The sequence below is a fragment of the Enhydra lutris genome, unplaced genomic scaffold, assembly GCF_002288905.1.
Source record: "Enhydra lutris kenyoni isolate GAN:26980312 unplaced genomic scaffold, ASM228890v2 scaffoldscaffold24, whole genome shotgun sequence".
NCBI classification, from domain to species: domain Eukaryota; kingdom Metazoa; phylum Chordata; class Mammalia; order Carnivora; family Mustelidae; genus Enhydra; species Enhydra lutris.
The window spans coordinates 22,070,172-22,087,918 of record NW_019154108.1 but is presented as its reverse complement, the minus strand read 5'-3'; the positions used below and the strand labels follow the sequence as shown (position 1 = coordinate 22,087,918).

Genomic DNA, 17,747 nt, shown 5'->3' with positions numbered 1-17,747 from the left:
GAAGAGAGTTGGGGGAAATTAGAGGGGGAGACGAACCATGAGAGACTGTGGACTCTGAAAAACAAACTGAGGGTTTTGGAGGGTTGGAGGGTGGGAGGTTGGGTGAGCCTGGTGGTGGGTATTATGGAGGGCACGTATTGCATGGAGCACTGGGTGTGGTACATAAACAATGAATTCTGGAACACTGAAATTTAAAAAATAAATAGGGGTGCCTGGGTGGCTAAGTGGGTTAAAGCCTCTGCCTTCAGCTCAGGTCATGATCCCAGGGTCCTGGGATGGAGCCCCACATCAGGCTCTCTGCTCAGCAGGGAGCCTGCTTCTCCCTCTCTCTCTGCCTGCTTCTATGCCTACTTGTGTCTGTCAAATAAATAAATAAAATCTTTAAAATAAATAAATAAATAAATAAATAAATAAAATACCATCACAGGTCTAGAAATACAGCATTTCTAAAGTCTTATTTGCTTGTTAGGAACAAAAATGATACAAAAGCAAAAGGAAAAGGAAAGAGGACCAACTGTATCTATCTCTCTAGCACTGAGGCTATGTTCACCCGATTCAGTCCAGTGCCAACCACAACAGGATGCACAACCACTGCGATTAAAAACACATACATTTAGGTGATACTTCAAAATGTCAAAGAAGATGAATAACTGTCAAAGATATGTTTAATTAAAATGGAAAAAACATGGGGCGCCTGGGTGGCTCAGTGGGTTAAGCCGCTGCCTTCGGCTCAGGTCATGATCTCAGGGTCCTGGGATCGAGCCCCACATCGGGCTCTCTGCTCAGCAGGGAGCCTGCTTCCCTCTCTCTCTCTGCCTGCCTCTCTGCCTACCTGTGATCTCTGTCTGTCAAATAAATAAATAAAATCTTAAAAAAAAAATAAAATAAAATAAAATGGAAAAAACAGCAGAAATTTGAGTAACTTGCCAGGAACAGGAATATTTCCATTTTCTTCCCTTACTCCCTCAGGTACAAATTACAAAGATTTAATGTGGGACATTTGACAGGAAAGGTTATAAACTTGGAAGAATCTGTAGAAACTATGATTCTTATTGGCTGCACACCAGAAAATGTTTTTTGGAGATTCTGGGGGGTTTTACACTTTTCAAGATTATAGGGTCCCCCCTCTCTCGGGGTGGGAAAGAACTTTTAGAAGGCTCCTTTGGGTCCTGAGTACTAAAAGAGATGAAAGCTGCCTGCACAAAGTTTGCTTTAGATTTGGACTTAAGGGGAAACAGCTTGAAGACCTTCATATTTATTTACAGACTATGTTACCCAATTTACTGATATGGGAATAAAAAAAAAAGAGGTGACTAATGATAAATACTCTGCCCAGGAATGCAGAGTAAGTATCTGATTATGTTGTACTCTCAGAATCGTGAGAAAATGGAACAGGTGTAGAATCACAAAATCTGTCAATTTCACATTACAGCAATCACATGGAACTAGAAGGAAGTTCTAGCAGAATGCTGCTATTGTACAAGAAAAACTGTTAAACCACTATAATTTCTCTTGTAATAGTAAAAAATTATCTTTAAACTTAAAGCTGTTTTAAAACACAAAGCTTTGATTAAAAATAGAATATTTCAGACTTACTCTACGCAGGGCATTTTGAAAATCATTTCCCATTTCTAAAGTTGTAATGATAAATACTCCAAGAACTAAAAGTCCCCCTGGTAGCATTCTGGACACCTAAAAATAGAAATATAGTATCAGTTAAGATAAGCATTTGTCATTATATGCAATCTTTTGTGTTTGATAAGCTAAATATTAAATCAGCAAACACTCATTGGGTCCCAACTATATGCATAGCATTGAGGTGAGAGCTTTGAAAAATGGGTTAAAATATTGAGAAATGGTTGATAACCTGAGGAATGAGACATCATTATATAAACAATCTTCCTAGAGTATCCTTAATTTTTTGCCTTTATAACTAAAGCCATTTAATACCATTAATAATGACACCTTTTACTCCTTTCTCATGAGATCACAGATTGAAATATCTTCTAAAAATTTTTTAATGGCTTCTACTGTCACCTAAATAATATATAAATTTATCTGCTACTGGTATTTCAGACTCTCTAAAATCTAGCTAATCTGATATTCAGGGCCTCACTTGGCATTACTTTCCCTGAAATACCATACACATATCTGGCTAACTCTATACCTTCATTCAGACTGCTCCCTCAGCCTACACTAACTTTCCCTTACCTTCTATGTGTCTGAACTCTAATGAATACTTCAAAGTCAGCTTGAGGAAGCTGCCTTCCCTGATACTTTGATCTCCCAACTCCCACAAGACTTTGGTGTAGTTTTCCCATGGAACTTATCATTACTTGTGTGCGATGGTCTGGAAGTTCTTTAAGGGAAACCTGGGATTTAAAGAGAGGGGCTCTGACCTGAAAATCCATTGTTTCCTATTTTTCACATTTACTTCAATTTTTTACATCTATTTATTATATTGGGTATAAATGTTATTTCCAATTTTTCTTTAAAATAATATTGTAAAAATGCTAGCAAGCCTTTCTGTGTTCATGGGATTATTTGGTTAGAATCAATTTCTTGAAGTGGATTACTAGTTTTTGAAGTTATGCCTATTCTTAAGGTTTTTGACCCATATTACCAATTTGTCCTCCATAATATGTTATTTCTCTTCACGTGATTGTGGCTAGTTCCTAATAACACATTAACCTCTTTCCATCATCTAAACTCAGAGATAAAGTGCTTTTTGTGTGCGTACATAGCACAAACACACACAAAACTGATCAGAAAGTTAAATCTTCTTAGATACCATAGTCTATAACCGAATATATTTACATTGTGTCTCCTTGTGTTTCCCTCTGATTTCATTAATTCTATTCATTATAGTAGCACATATAAAGCAAAGCTTGACATATAAAGAACAAAATTTCCATATTTAGCATGGAAATATGCATATTTTCAAAATCACCAACACATAAAAGTAGCCGTTTCTTTCTAGAGGCAAAAAAGTAACCTACTTTGTTAGAAAAATTTTCTTTGTATGCGTACAGATATGACATACATCTCTCTATACATATGTGTGTATACATGCTATATACATTTGTATAAGTATGTAATTTTACGAGAAACAAAAAACAAAACCGGAGTCAAAATTATTTAGAAACCATTTTAAGTTTAAAAGATTTAATATTTTCATTAGAAGGTGATATTAAAAATTTCTTAGATTCTTTTACTATACACCAACCCCCATCACAAACACATACACACCTACAGATAAACATGTGCCTCTCTGAAAAATTTAAAGTTGATGAGAGATGGAAATGATTACTTTTACCTTACTCTAACATTTCCTATTAATTGACATAATCCATTCAATGACTACTTTTAAGTGTATTTACTCAGCATTCCCTCTTACCCACTCCCAATCTGTTTCTTCCTATGAGAAGGCCAACACCATCTCCCTAGACATCCAGGTTAGAAATCTGTCATCTTTAGCTACTTTCTCAAATGCTCCTCATTCCCAGTCTACTTGGTCCCTAAATCATCTTGCTACTAGCTCTGTGACCACAGTGTTTTGGCAATGAAATTTTAGCTCACTGCATTAGCTAATTCACGCATTCATTTATTCAATTTTGGAGTTCATGTAAACCATGGAAACAGTATGCGTGGCAATAAGGATATAGTCATAAACAAAACAGATGTCACCTATCCTCATGAAACTAAGTCTAGTATGGGCTCACATCATCTTTTTTTGAACGATTACAGTAAATGATGTTCAGTCTCTCTACCTTCCATTTACACTATATCAAGATATTGAAATTATTTTCTCAATTACTGATCAATCATATTAATTGCTTCTCAAGATAGGGAGCTCTGAGAGCCTACCACAGAGCTACTATCAAAGAAATTCCTCACTTCTTAGGATGGCACTCCAAAACCATCTATAAACTGGCCCCTTCCAGCCTTGTCTACATAGATTCTTTTACATATCTGTGTTTCCATTATACCCAATTGCTTGCTCTGCCCCAACTCCTTCCCTTAACTTTCATAACTTTGGGTCATTTATTCATACTGTCCTTTGTGTGTTCAGTGTGTTTTCTGATTTCTACTGATAGTCCTACTCATCTTACATGTTCAGAAACTTCTGTGAAGCCATTTGATTCCAGTCATTGGCAGGTACTTAATTATTCAGCATCCTATATTCTTATAGCACTTTCCTACTTTTACCCCATTTCTCTTGTGGTAATGTCTTTCACTTTGGTTACAACATACATTCTAAGGACATTAAAAAGAACCTAACCAAACCATCATTTTATTCTCACAGTACCTATGTTAAGTTTTTGAAACAATCTGACCAGCAACTTTATTATCAAAAACAAGTATTATTTTAAAGAACACTTGGAAATAAGCTAAAGGACCAATAACAAAAAGAGATTAAAAAACATAAAGGCTTTTAAACATGAAAAAGCATAAAGGTTAAAAATTGAAAATAGCATATAAAATCAAAGGCTTTCAAATCAGACTGCCTGGGTTCAAATCCCAGTTCCATCACTTATTATGTAATCTTGGGTGGGTTATTTAACCTCAAGTAAAAAATGCTTTTTAAAATTAGACACAAGTAGTCAACAAATGAAAAATATAATCATGGACAAAACAGAACAGAAAAATTCTTCTAACACTGATATACTATGCAAGTTTTGAAAACTTAAAAATGAGTACTCTGAAGTCCTAGTCTAGTAACCTGAGGATGAAGTGCTTTTGTTTCGTTGGTCAATAAGCACAACTTAATTATATGAGAAGACAAATATGGTAACCTGGTTGGCATGTTCTGTGGCCCATTCTTCATCCAAGTTCTCCAACTTAGAATTTTGTTGATGTTTGAGGTTCTCATTTTGTTCCTCTTTGGGTGGCGTTCTAGTGGCAAGAATGATATAATCCTTTTGTGAAGAACACTTAAAAACAAATTAGAAAAGCTTATTAGAGCGACATCTGAATGAAGAATATAAAGCTCTTGTGACATGCAAAAACAGTAATATTCATAGAAGCTTAAATTATTAATTATTATAATGGAATCTATAAGAAAAATAAATTGTTTCCCTCACACATCATTTATTTATATACTTAATATCACCTCCATATTTGTTTGGGTATCTTCAATATGAATCATATAATGGTCCTTATAAACAGCTTACTGGTTGAGTCAATGTACTGTACTGTAACTAAAATATATTTGATCAATTTTCTAGTTATATTTATTTTCTAGATAATCTGAACAGATTGAATCGTTCAGCACATATAAAAACTCAGTAAAATAAAGCAACAAAAGACCTTGTGTTTCTTACTTCCATTGAAACAATGGTAGTAGGGAACTTGTATATGTGTGTCCACAGAAAAGCAATGGGGATGGGGATATATAATTGAAGTGATATCAGATTAATTGTTCCTCAGTTTTAATAGCACTTAAATGGTAACCAAAGGTGGGATATATGAAGATAAATTCAGGGAACTTTTAATGGCTCAGTCTCACTACAGTGAGAGTTTGCTGTAAAGAAAAGGTAAAAATAAGGCAGATAAAACCAGTTATTGTGGGGTTATTCTCATACATGACCTGAAACTGCCACTATGAGTGTCACCCTGGAATAGAAAATAAAGGAAGAGAAATTATTTCTACAAAAGTTATTTCCAGAAAGTTACATTCAAATGCACACAAGAAAAGGCAGGTGCTGATTAAGCAAGCATGACTTTAAAAAGAAAACGAAAATGACCCAGAGAGCAGGAAACAGGCAAGCTTGAGGGAAAGAAAAAAGTGATGAACCCTGGAATAAAGAAGAAGAAACATACTGGAAGGGATGAAAGGGCAGAATAAGGAAATTATGGGAGGAAAACCCTAAATTGTGGGAGACTTGTTTGTAAGATGGTAGTTTTGCCAATTTCTAGAAACAGCCTATGTAAGTAAGACAAGTTTGGAAGAGGGTATTTCTCCCTGATCTTTTATCTTTACTGAAGATGCCTTTCTCTGAGACTCTTATTCCCTTAAACTTTTTCAAATAAAGGGAAATATAAAACCTTAAATAAAAAGTTGCTAACAAAAAGAACCCCATATTGGATGTAAGTAACCTCAATCAAAAAGTAGTTCAGGGAGCCTACGTGGCTCAGTCAGTTGGGCGGCTGCCTTTGGCTCAGGTCATGATCTCAGGGATCCTGGGATCAAGGCCAGTGTTGGGCTACCTCCTCAGTGGGGTGTCTGCTTCTCCCTTTCCCTCTGCCCCTCCCCCTGCTTATGCTCTGTCTCTCTCTCTAATAAATAAATTAAATCTTTTTTAAAAAAGTAGTTCAGATTATTACCAAGAGGGGTAGTTTGGCTGTCTAAGGAGAGGCCTCATAGTATAGTGTTACCTGGGTGAACGGGATAGGGTATACGGTTCGTCTTACAAGTTAAGAAATCACATTTGTGAAAACCCTGAGAATGACCTGGTCTCTCAGGGCTAGAATGACATTAACTAAGCTCATTCAGAATGATGCTGTAAATAAGAATACCATGAAGGGTATACACATGACTCTTCTTGATAGTACATTCTTTAAAAGCAGATAACATGTGGCTTCAAATTATAGGAGGAAGTAGCTTCAAAATCTGGGTAGAATCGGAACAAGAGAAGCTAATTACGCAATTTGAAGGTTGTAAGGCATTATGATAAAATATCCAGAAAGAAAATTGTCACAATAGGACTATTTTTGCTACTAGGTATCAAAATCAAATCCTTGGGCCACAGTGTGTACTCTTCCCTAAATAGTGTTTAGGTGGCATAGCCAGTTTGTCCATGACTCTCCTTTTTTTATTGCTTTCTACTGCTAACCTATCCTCCCTGCTGATTACATTTGTCTTCAATTGTAATAAATCAGCAGGTGCTTATGCTTTTTAAAGTAAATGCCCAAATCTCTGTTCCATTTTGTATTGATTTTTAAGGATTAATTCCAAAAGGGAAATAACATTTGTTTATTTGCAAATTTCTATTCCCTCTTCCTCTCTCCACTGAATCAACATTAAAAAAAAATTCAGTAAGATGAGTGATTACCATAGCATGTAACAAAAGACATGACCACTATTGCCACAAGACTGAGATAAAACAATGGGAATAAAGTTGTCAAAAACTACTTTTGCAAAGAATTAGACAACTAGGAATTAATAAAAAAGATTAGAAGAAAGTACAAAACCCTTGGAAAGACAATAAAATATGCATAATTTGATCAGTGAAATTCTAATTTTGGAGTTTCTACATTATGAGTTACATTTACATTGTCAAAAGGAAATGTGTTCTGACTTAAGCAAACCTGGGCTTGGTTTGTCCTGCTTCTCCACATTTTTCCTCAAAGACCATTTTAAGTTCTTCTACATTCCATTCCTCCATTCCCTAACCTTGCGTTTACGGTTAAATAGCACATTTTAACTTTAAATAAACAAGTAATTTGTTTTATCAATAAATGCACTAAAAGATACATACCTGTCCAATTAAAAGACCTGAGACAAAAGCCTTTCCTTGAAGATTTATGTTTGAAAGATACTGGCCAACAGTCTCTTCTACAATGTAGGTTCTTCCCATTATCGGGAACTAATTCAATCTCCTAAATTACAAGAAAAAGATACACGCCATTTTTAGGTAAAAATATAATTTGCAATGTTTTTGTCATGGGGGATATATAGCAACAGAAATAGTACCATCCTGATTACTATCCCATGCCTTGCAGAGATTGCTTATCAGGTAGGGTATTCTTTCCTGCAAAGTGCAAATGTAGCTTCAGAATTCTCAACACAGTGCTGCCAGAAATGACTACCAATCAACTAGAGCTGCCATAAAAGATAAAACTCACTTCCATTATCTAAGATAAAGGGAGAGAATGCTAACCTACTAGTCAACACACCTAATTTATTTACTACTCCTTAGTTGTATCATTTTTGATAGTCTATTCCTGAGCCTTATTGTAATCATTTCTAAAACAGGAAAGAGGACAATTTCTGAACTGCTCTTAGCAGGGAGAGACCAAATTCATTTACTCAATAAGCATACTATGAAGAATTACTGTGTGCTAGAAATTGTGGCAAGTGGGATGGCACAAAGATGAATAATACTCGACCTATGGCCTTGAGTAACTCACAGCACAATTAGAATTATGGAATTCGATAAGCAGCAGTGCAATAATAATGAACATTTACAGAGTTTTTTCTAAGTACTTTATATATGGTAACATCTGTAATGTTCACAAAAAACTCCAGGAGGGAGGTACTATTATTATAAATCCTGTTTTATAGATGAAGAAACCAAAAGGAAGAAAAGAAATGTAACTTGCTAAGCAACAAAGCTGGCAAATGGCAAAGGTGGGACTTAAACTCAGGTGGGATTTAAACTCAGGCAGTCTCGCCCTAGAATCCATGCCCTTAAGTGCTATGTTCATGCTGAGGAATCATACCTCCGCCCTCAGTTAAACCTTTACAAAGGGTGGTCCTGTTTTGCATTCCTGTGCTCGTTCTCTCTCTCCAGTTTGTAAACAACAGCTGCAGCATTTTGAATAGAAATAATAGTCGTTTCAATTGTGCAAAAAGTTTCAGTCTTATTTAGTACAACAAAGTCAAGGCAATTGCAGATGAGGTAGGGTGGTGTATCCGCCACCAGTAAAGTAAACCTCCAATCACAATGATTTTGCATTACTCTAAAAGTAAAGCCCAGAGAACTGGTTCCAGTCTGAAATTGCCTACTGGATGTTGTTTTTTCAAAGAGCATGTTCAGTTTTGTCTCAAAGTGCATTCAATTTCTTCCCAGCTCTTTTCCAACAACTGCAAGTAAATGTGGTTTGCACAAGAGTTATTTTTAGACTAAGTCTAGAACTATCTAAATCATGAATGCCGCTATAAATTTAAAGGTTTTCCACTTTTAATAGTGCCTTAACATATTAAACTTCCCTCTTCTCCGTCACGCTATTCCACTCCTTTTCCTTCTGCCTTAATAATTCTTAATTATTGAGAGGAAAAAGCAGTGACGGTGACTCCAAAGTTATATATAACTTCCCAATCTTATTTTTTTAAGGTGTCACCCAGTAATCATATTACTGTAATGCTTCTTCAAAACTCTAAAATATAACCAACCATACTTTACAAAGGACACTACTAAAAACACAGATCTTGCCTAAAACAGTTCAATTTATCCTGAAGCGTTGTGTGACAACATAAGCTATGCAAGTTGTCCAAGCATTGCGACTTGAGACAATTTAATCTCTTTGTACTCTGGTTTCCTAGTCTACAAAATAAAGATTTTGAATCAGGCAAGTGTGAAAATCTATCTAGTTTTAGAACTGTTGATTCCCAGTAGAGGATATCTGCATTTTCCAAATAGCAGATCACTAATAGTGAGCCAAGGGCATAGTACAGTACTACGCATACCAGCAATCTTAATTAAAGTGCTTATATAAAATATTTTGGGGGGAAAATCAACTTGTCCTTAATAATATTCACAAAAGGGCTGCTACTGTGGGAACTGAGGGCGGGGGGGTAATGAATTGGGAATTGCTTTATTTTCACTGAAGACGTTAAGAATTCTTTCGGAAGAGTAATTAAACATGAAATAATCTACAGATTCAGCATAGAAGTCACAGAATCCCAATCTGGACACAAGCAGTTCTATGACGGAGGCAAGGTGATAAGCGGTTTTTAAGAATGTGTTTTAAAACTTTTGTTATAACGGTTTTTCCATCCTGAAAATATAAGCATATGGTAGCCCTTTCTACAGTATTACCTTAAAACATAAAAACAAAGGCTACAAAGCCCTCCTGCATTACTTTAAATCCTCCCCCTGAAAAATGAACCAGGCTCCGTCAATTCCTGTTGGTTCGCTGTCACCCGCCCCGCCACATACAAAAGGCATCTAAGTCCGCCGTCTTAAAGTAAGTTCTGTCCTAACTAGGCTTGAATGTGGTACCCGAGGCTCTGCCCATACGTTTGCTACACTCGGTTCCTTTTCATCCTCCTGAGCCCGAGCGCACACACTCAACCCTCACATACACGTATTACACCCGTAGGCTGACTCACCTGCGCTCAGAATGTGCCCGCGTGACAGACAAATCTGTCGAACTGTCAGTCCTTCTCAGAAGGGGACTTAAGGTGCAAGTACAATCCTCCGAGGGCCAGATTCCCCTCGGGTCCAAATTCCACAGCCAATGAATTCATCAGAAAGCGACAAACTTCCCACACCTCACTTCCCACTTCAAACCCAGGGTCTCTGGAGTCGGGTGGCGCCGTCTGATGACGCACGCTGCCCCCCCCCCTTCCTTCACCGCAGTACCTCAACCAAAGCGACTGCGGTCGCCACCCCGCCCCCTTCCGGGCGCCATTGAGAGCGTGGCGGTAGCCCGGCGACTGCCGTCCAGTCCCGCCCGGACCGATGCCCTCTAGTGGTTCAGTGTCTAGAAGCCGCCAAAGAGGACGACCCATGGCATCCCGGAGCTTTGACGGTAAGGCCGCCTTGCTTTTCGGGGAGGGACGTGAGTTGACGAGTACTCTGTGGCGCCACCTCGCGGACAGTGGTCATGCTGCCGGGGGAGGAGACCGTGGCGGGCGGGGAGGAAAAAAAGGAAGCTGAATGGGCGGTGCGCAGTCAGGCTCACGGAAGGGGTTGAGAAAAACACTACGTTTCCCGCAGGCCCGCGCGGCTTGAGGCGGGTGGACTGGGGAACCGGAAATCAGACTGGGTCAGAGGCCGCTGCTGAACTCGGTTTCCCAGGGTACCCAGCTACCGGCGGCTGCGCGCGCATTTCGGGCGCGGGCGCGTTTGGTGCCGGCGCTGAGGGTGGACTCGATTTCCCAGGGTCCCGCCGCGGGAGCCTCCGGCGGGCAGGCGCACGCGAGCCACGGAGCGAGGTGGCCGAGGCGGCCGCCCAGGCTTCTGGGTCCTCTTGGTCTTCGTCTTTCTTTTCGGTTTCTGCTGCGCCGGCTGCTGGCCCCGCGGCCTCCGGCCCGATCGACATGGCGGCTGTGTTGCAGCAAGTCCTGGAGCGCACAGAGCTGAACAAGCTACCTAAGTCGGTCCAGAACAAACTGGAGAAGTTCCTTGCGGACCAGCAATCCGAGATCGATGGCCTGAAGGGGCGGCATGAGAAATTTAAGGTGGAGAGTGGTAAGTGGCGACGCTCTTCCCGCTCTTGATGCTGGGCCCGACTCCTTATTAGCTATGGCTGGTCTTCTCCCCTTGCGAGCTTGCTTTCTGCCTACGACTTCCCTGGTGGCATCACTTCCCCGGCTTCTTAGACCGCCCCGAGGCCTCCTTTTACCTACTCTCACAGTTTGAAATGAAGGCGCCTTTTTGTTTGTTTTAAACGGAATTTACACTTCGTTCCGTTTTCTTCGTAATTAGTGTGGTCTTACTGAGGGACACTTAAGGTTCGGCACGTAGAAATTGTGAAGATCTGGGTGTGTTTCCTCCGGGCCAGCGAGAGGCTGCGGCGCCTGTCTCTAAACTTGGAGTACCCTATCTTTATGTTGCTTTGCGGGTAATTTCCGCTCACTTTTCTGCACACCTGCCTTCAGAGGTGTTTGTCTCATTGACTGATTCGCGCACTTAGTTCTGTTTTTTCAGTCCTGCGCGCTGTTTAGGTGACGAACTAGATGGTCAGATAAAGGAGTAGGTGCCTAAGACAGCATTGGAAATACAGCGAACGTAACTGAGTTTGATCCATCGGATTTTTCTCTAAAAGTTGGAGTTTAAAGACCCGTTGATAGGTACTTACAGTAGACCCTCAAATAAGAAAGTTACCGACAATAGTAACTTGAATATCGGGTAAGAAGGATTAAGAGCATAGGAACTACCGTTAGTGAAATACAAACTGTTATTTGTCCTGGTTTACCTGGGGGCGTGGGGGGTATGTTGCTGTTTTTGCTAAACTGATTGAAAATTCTGAATATATTATCACTTCAAAAATGTAATTATCAAGCGGAATTGGTGTCAAAAAGTAATTCTCTGAATCCCAACACTGAAGATACAACGCGTCTGTTCATTAACTTATACATAAATATCGATTGTCTTCTTTGTGCTTGATACTGTGCTGAACAGGACACACTCAATCCTTCCCCTTAAAGTTAACTCATTTTTTACATAAGGTTAATTATTTTATGTTTTTGGATATTTGAGTCTTTGAACAGAACCTTTTTTTTTTTCCCCAGTTTTTTTTTTATTTTTAATTTTTTAGTAACAGGTAATGTATTATTAGCCCCAGGGGCACAGGTCTGTGAATCGCCAGGTTTACACACTTCACAGCACCCACCATAGCACATGCCTTCCCCAATGTCCATAACCCAACCACCCTCAACAGAACCTTTTAAAACAAAGCAGTGTTTAATCCTTTTTTTCTCCATTTAAAAAGGGTTTTTTTTTGTATGTGTGTGAGCTTTATGCTAAAATGTCTATTGATGTTTGGGGAAAATACGGAGATAAGTAGTAAGACACGTTGCCTACCTTGAAGAATTTCAGTCTTGTGGAACAGACATAGAAGTTGGAAAATGCCCTGTAGATCTTACTTTCTTTTGTTATGTTCATGCAAGTCAGTTGGAAATGTTCAAGTTCTTTCAGTGCTCTATTTATCTTTACTCGAATTCTCTTATTTGGAGTGCAATTCAAATACTGTGTCTTAAATACTAAAATCAACATTGTTAAAAAATAAGTAGCATATTGACTGTGTGTACATGTGTGTTTGATTTTATTTTTTTCTCTGCTTCTGAAGAACAACAGTACTTTGAGATAGAGAAGAGGCTGTCCCACAGTCAGGAGAGACTTGTGAATGAAACCCGAGAGTGTCAAAGCTTGAGGCTTGACCTAGAGAAGCTCAGTAAGTATTTTTACACCATTATTTTATTTTTGTAGTATGGAGATCTTTAGGCACTTTTTTCCATGCTTTAGAAACATTGATTTACTGTTTATGAAAATACTGATGGTTGTTGTTTTCATTTATAGTGGTATTTGGAGTTTTCACTTGATGCTAAAGACTTTATTAAGGACATAAGGTTTAATTAATGGTCAGGAGACCTGGGTTCTAATTCTGACTACTATAAAAGTTCTTTTGTCATATGTAAATCATGACATACAAAATGGCTAGAACCACCTGTCCATCTGCTTACATAACTGTACAGATCAAATGAGAGTTGTTTGAAAGCATTTTTAAAAGTCATAATGCATTGTGCAACTGAAAACGTAATTAAGGAGAGAATTATTTTTAATTTGTTGAAGATTAAAGCCTATTAATTTCATTATTATGTTTGAACTATTATTTTTTTTATAAGTATTTATGAATTCCAGGGTATTTCCTCTTTAAGACCTGTTTCTTGGGAAAGATGAGTAATTTCCTTTTTTTTTTTTTAAGATTTATTTATTTTTAGAGAAAGTACAAGGGGCGGGGGAGAGAATTGAAGCAGAGCTGAGCGTGGACCCCCACGTGAGGCTCAGTATCAGCCCCTTGAGATCATGACCTGAGCTGAAAACAAGAGTCACATGCTTAACAGACTGTTCTGCTCAGGTGCCCTGTGTAATTTCCTCTTTAATAAGTTTCTTATATCATTAAGTTCTAGAAGATACACAAGATCTCATTTAAAGGTCCTGGCATTTCTCGGGAAAATGATGTGTATTATGTGCTTTGCTTATGATGGGAGAAAGCAAATGTCAGAAAAGATCTTTATAGAGTGGGGGCATCATATTTGTTATTAGATATAGCTGGATTTTTAATTTGATCAGGAACACAGGAAACTAATAAAAGAATGGTTAACATTTCAGCCTTTTTTCTTAACCAGGTCTGTGCCCATCAATTATTTAGGTCATAATTTTTTTCCAGCTAATTTTGAAGCGCTTAATTTTTAAAATATATGTATAATGATATATATACATAGGTAATGAGGGCATAAGTAATTTATCGAGTAGCTAGATCTGGTTCATTATCTGTATATAGTTCTGCCTTGGCATAATAACTAGGTCTGTAGAGCTGAGGTGCTAAAGAATTTCAGGAAAATTACCATGATTATAGATTCTTTTATGCAGTATGGAAGAGGGAGGAGGAGGAGAAGTAGGATAAGGAGAAGGAGGAGGAGGAGAAGATAAGGATAAACCTAGACACATATCTAGTATGCCTTTCTAGGGTATACAGTTATGTTTGTGTTTTTTCAGTTTATCATCCCAGATCTGTAAGTTTGGAAAACAGTAAATAATATTAACGCAAAATAGAAAATTCAGACTAATTTAGCAGGGTTTTCCCCTATAATAAGCCAGTTGTTTAAATAGAACTAAAGATTGGAAGTAGTAATAACGTATTTACTTATTAAATTGCCAGCACATAACATAGGTGTGTTTCAGAAAGTCTATTCTTCCTAGTTAAATGCATGCATTTAGAGAAGAAACCATGCAAGGGGAGGTAGACCATGGTAAGTGGATATTGTTGGGATTGATAGTTCAGTTTCAAGCATAATTTTTTTCCCTCCACGTTGAAGGCTCTTTTTAGAGTGATAAACAAGCTGAATCACAATTATCCGTTGTTGTTATTTACTTTGTATACATTTTATATAGTTTAAATTTATTAGTCTGTTGATCTTGGTTTTGTTTTTACTCTTCTGATTTGCAAATATTATTCATTGTTATGATTGACTTAGAGGAGTCATTGAAAAATTATTGAAGTGATAATTGTATATGTTTTTTCCTATAAATGTTGGTTAGAATGATCACAAATACGATTTTGGACACAGGAATAGCATATTTAAAAATCTGGTCTTGGGGCACCTGGGTGGCTCAGTCGGTTGGGCATCTGACTCTTGGTTTCAGCTCAGGTCTTGATCTCAGGGTCTTGAGATTGATCCCTGTGTTGGGCCCCAGACTGGACATGATGCTAAAAAATAAATAAATAAGAGGGGCACCCGGGTGGCTCAGTTGGTTAGTGTCTGCCTTCAGGTCAGGTCATGATCCCAGGGTCCTGAATTGAGCCCTGCATTAACCTCCCTGGTCATCAGGGAGCCTGCTTCTCCCTCTCCTTCTGCTGCTCCCACTGCTTCTGCACGTGTGCTCTCTCTCTCAAATAAAATCTTTTTAAAAAATATAAAAACTGCTTTAGGATTAAATTTTGCATATTCATGAATTTAGAATACTGTGATACTGTGTTATATAACTCAGCTTTTCTGAGACTCAGTCTCTTCATTTTAAAACATGTATATGGGTGGCAGTTGGATGAATACTGTCATTGTAGTTTTTAAGTTTATGTGTATATATTCATAAAATTCCTTTTATCCAGACAATCAACTGAAGGCACTCACTGAGAAAAATAAAGAACTCGAAGTTGCTCAGGATCGCAATATTGCCATTCAGGTAAAAGTTATTCCTATGAATAAAGCTAACTATAAACGTGATACTTGAGGAAGTATTCTGTTTTGTGTTACTTAATGGGAAGGTGAAACATGTTCTATTAGGAGAAACTACTACCTGAGATGCATATATATAAATTCCTTAATTGGACCTTTATATGTTTATTGATTAGGTATTTCTTTTACTCATCAGAATATGTTGGTACTTAATATAAAAAAAAAAAACTTGGTTTTAATGCTATAGCTATTAAGGTGGTGATTTTTTTAAAAAATTCACATTGTAAGTGAAGTGCCACAGAACTGTAAGTAGGAGAGATATTCGTAGATTTGTTTATTTGTCCCCCACTCACCCACTTACCTACCTGTTATCCTTCCTTTCTTTTCGATATTTAATTTAATACTTAATGTTGCTCAGGCATTATTTCAGCTATTGTGATTCATTTGGGTATATGGATAAATCCATATTGGAAATCATTTCCTCAGAGTAGTGGTAACATACTGGATGTGATCACAAGGATTGTTCACCCATTGGTTTAATGAAGTGATCATACCAGTGATTCTCTAAATAGAACTTCAGACTCTTGCATTGCTTTTTAGAAATTTGCGTTTGGAAAAACAAAACAAAAACTTGTATTTGATTTGAGATTAAAGGTACTTGATGTATAAAACATATTTTTAAGGGGAAAGTAGTAAACTTAATCCAATAGAAATTTAAAATCATCTGCATAAAAAGAACTAAAACACAAGTAAACCACTAAAAAGTGTTTTTTCAATTAAAATAAGACTATTTGGATCCTTAATATATGGCTGCTTTCATACTCTTAAGAGAAATCATTCAAGGGGGAAATGGGCAAAGGAATTAAAAAAAAATAGGAAGCTGCACAAATGGTCAGTGGCAATATGAAATGTTGCTCTGCTTCAATTGTGATCAGAAAAAGCAGATAAAACAATAAGGTTATTATTTTTCATCTCCCCATGTTAACATTGATTTCTTTCTTTTCCTTTTTTAAGAATGATCTTCAGTGCTCGCTTCGGTAGCACATATACTAAAAAAGAATGATCTTCAGTTCTGGCATGAGTGGCTTGAGATTGGCACTTATGAATCAAAGCATATTGATTGCCATTGTCTTGCTGCAAAGCAGTTTGAGAAAATATATTAAATAATAATATAATTAAATTATATGTTTTATATAAAAATATATTAAATAACTTAAATGGAATTAAATAATTCCATTTCTAAGTCTCTTTCTTGAAAAATAATTTGATTCAGCCTGTAAATACAGTGCTATCCATTAAAATTGCATTTTATGGCAGCAAAAAATTAAATTTAATGTCTTTTCTACAAAGGCGTGTTTAAGTAATGAGAACACATCCAAGTGACAAATAGTAATGTGAGAAATTTTTCCAGAAGCCTATGAAAAATAATTTTAAAAACTGTAAAATATAAATAATGTTGAGATTACAGGTAATTTTTAAATTTCTTGATGTATTAAGTTATAAGAGAAAGAAAACTAACCATTCTTAAACTACAGCTAATGTTAAATAAAGAGTGACATTTCTGTGCTGGAACACAGTTTTTTAATTTAAACATATTCTCCTTTATATGATAGAGCCAGTTTACAAGGACAAAAGAAGAATTAGAAGCTGAGAAAAGAGACTTAGTTAGAACCAATGAGAGACTATCTCAAGAACTTGAATATTTAACAGGTATGAAGAAGTACTTTAGCCTCTAACTCCACTCTCTCCTCTCTCTTCTAATAGTGCTGGGAATTAATCCCCAGTCCATTTCTGTTGCTCGTATTTGTTTGTCATAGTGCAGAGTATAGTTCAATGTAATATCCTACTGTGTCTCACACTCATTTATCTTTAGATCATTATCAAGGTTTTAAAAAAGTGTCTAGACGAATATACACAAATGAAAAATACCTAAGAGGTTGTAATTTGGACCAAGATTTACATGTTAAGATATTTGCTACAATGTTATTTATAGTATCAAATTGGAAGCAGTTTAAGTGTTCAGTTGTAGAGGCTAACACAGACACACTTTTTGGTATAACTTGTCCATAAACATTCAATATGTATAAGAACCTGAAAGGAAATCTTGTATTTAAAAATATGGACTGAAGGAGTTAGGCAGGATTATAAGCTAACTAATACATAAAAGTAGGATAGGTACAAAGAATACAGTATATGATGTAGTTGATATATTAAGGTTAACTTGACTCTTAAGCAGTGTAATGGAATCAAGTTCCCTTTGGTTCCTTTTATAAAATTTTTGAATATTTTTATTAATAGAATTTTCAGCTATTTATATTGTTATATAGTAATATTCAATTAGGTAACTACACTTTTCCAGCCTCAGTTAAGTTACTTCAGAATATTTATTGGTGATGTT

General features: G+C 37.0%; 2 protein-coding genes across 5 annotated transcripts in view; one reads left to right on the top strand and one right to left on the bottom strand.

The window, feature by feature from the left end:
* Nucleotides 1-10,196, bottom strand: part of LOC111150833 (chromosome unknown C1orf27 homolog) — a 43,665-nt gene extending 33,469 nt beyond the window's left edge. For 2 of the 3 annotated variants that reach the window (XM_022508456.1, XM_022508457.1), the window contains exons 1-4: nt 10,058-10,196; nt 7,482-7,602; nt 4,797-4,934; nt 1,597-1,692 (exon numbers count right to left, since the gene is read on the bottom strand). In XM_022508456.1, the coding sequence (XP_022364164.1) occupies nt 1,597-1,692; nt 4,797-4,934; nt 7,482-7,580 (333 nt within the window). In that variant the 5' untranslated portion in view covers nt 7,581-7,602; nt 10,058-10,196. The remainder of the gene's footprint in view (nt 1-1,596; nt 1,693-4,796; nt 4,935-7,481; nt 7,603-10,057) is intronic. The other variant, XM_022508455.1, reaches the window with a different exon arrangement.
* Nucleotides 10,197-10,907: 711 nt separating this feature from the next.
* LOC111150655 (translocated promoter region, nuclear basket protein) overlaps nt 10,908-17,747 on the top strand; it is a 65,426-nt gene continuing 58,586 nt past the window's right edge. The window contains exons 1-4 of one of the 2 annotated variants that reach the window (XM_022508150.1): nt 10,908-11,141; nt 12,742-12,846; nt 15,283-15,356; nt 16,963-17,059. In XM_022508150.1, the coding sequence (XP_022363858.1) occupies nt 10,991-11,141; nt 12,742-12,846; nt 15,283-15,356; nt 16,963-17,059 (427 nt within the window). In that variant the 5' untranslated portion in view covers nt 10,908-10,990. The remainder of the gene's footprint in view (nt 11,142-12,741; nt 12,847-15,282; nt 15,357-16,962; nt 17,060-17,747) is intronic. The other variant, XM_022508151.1, reaches the window with a different exon arrangement.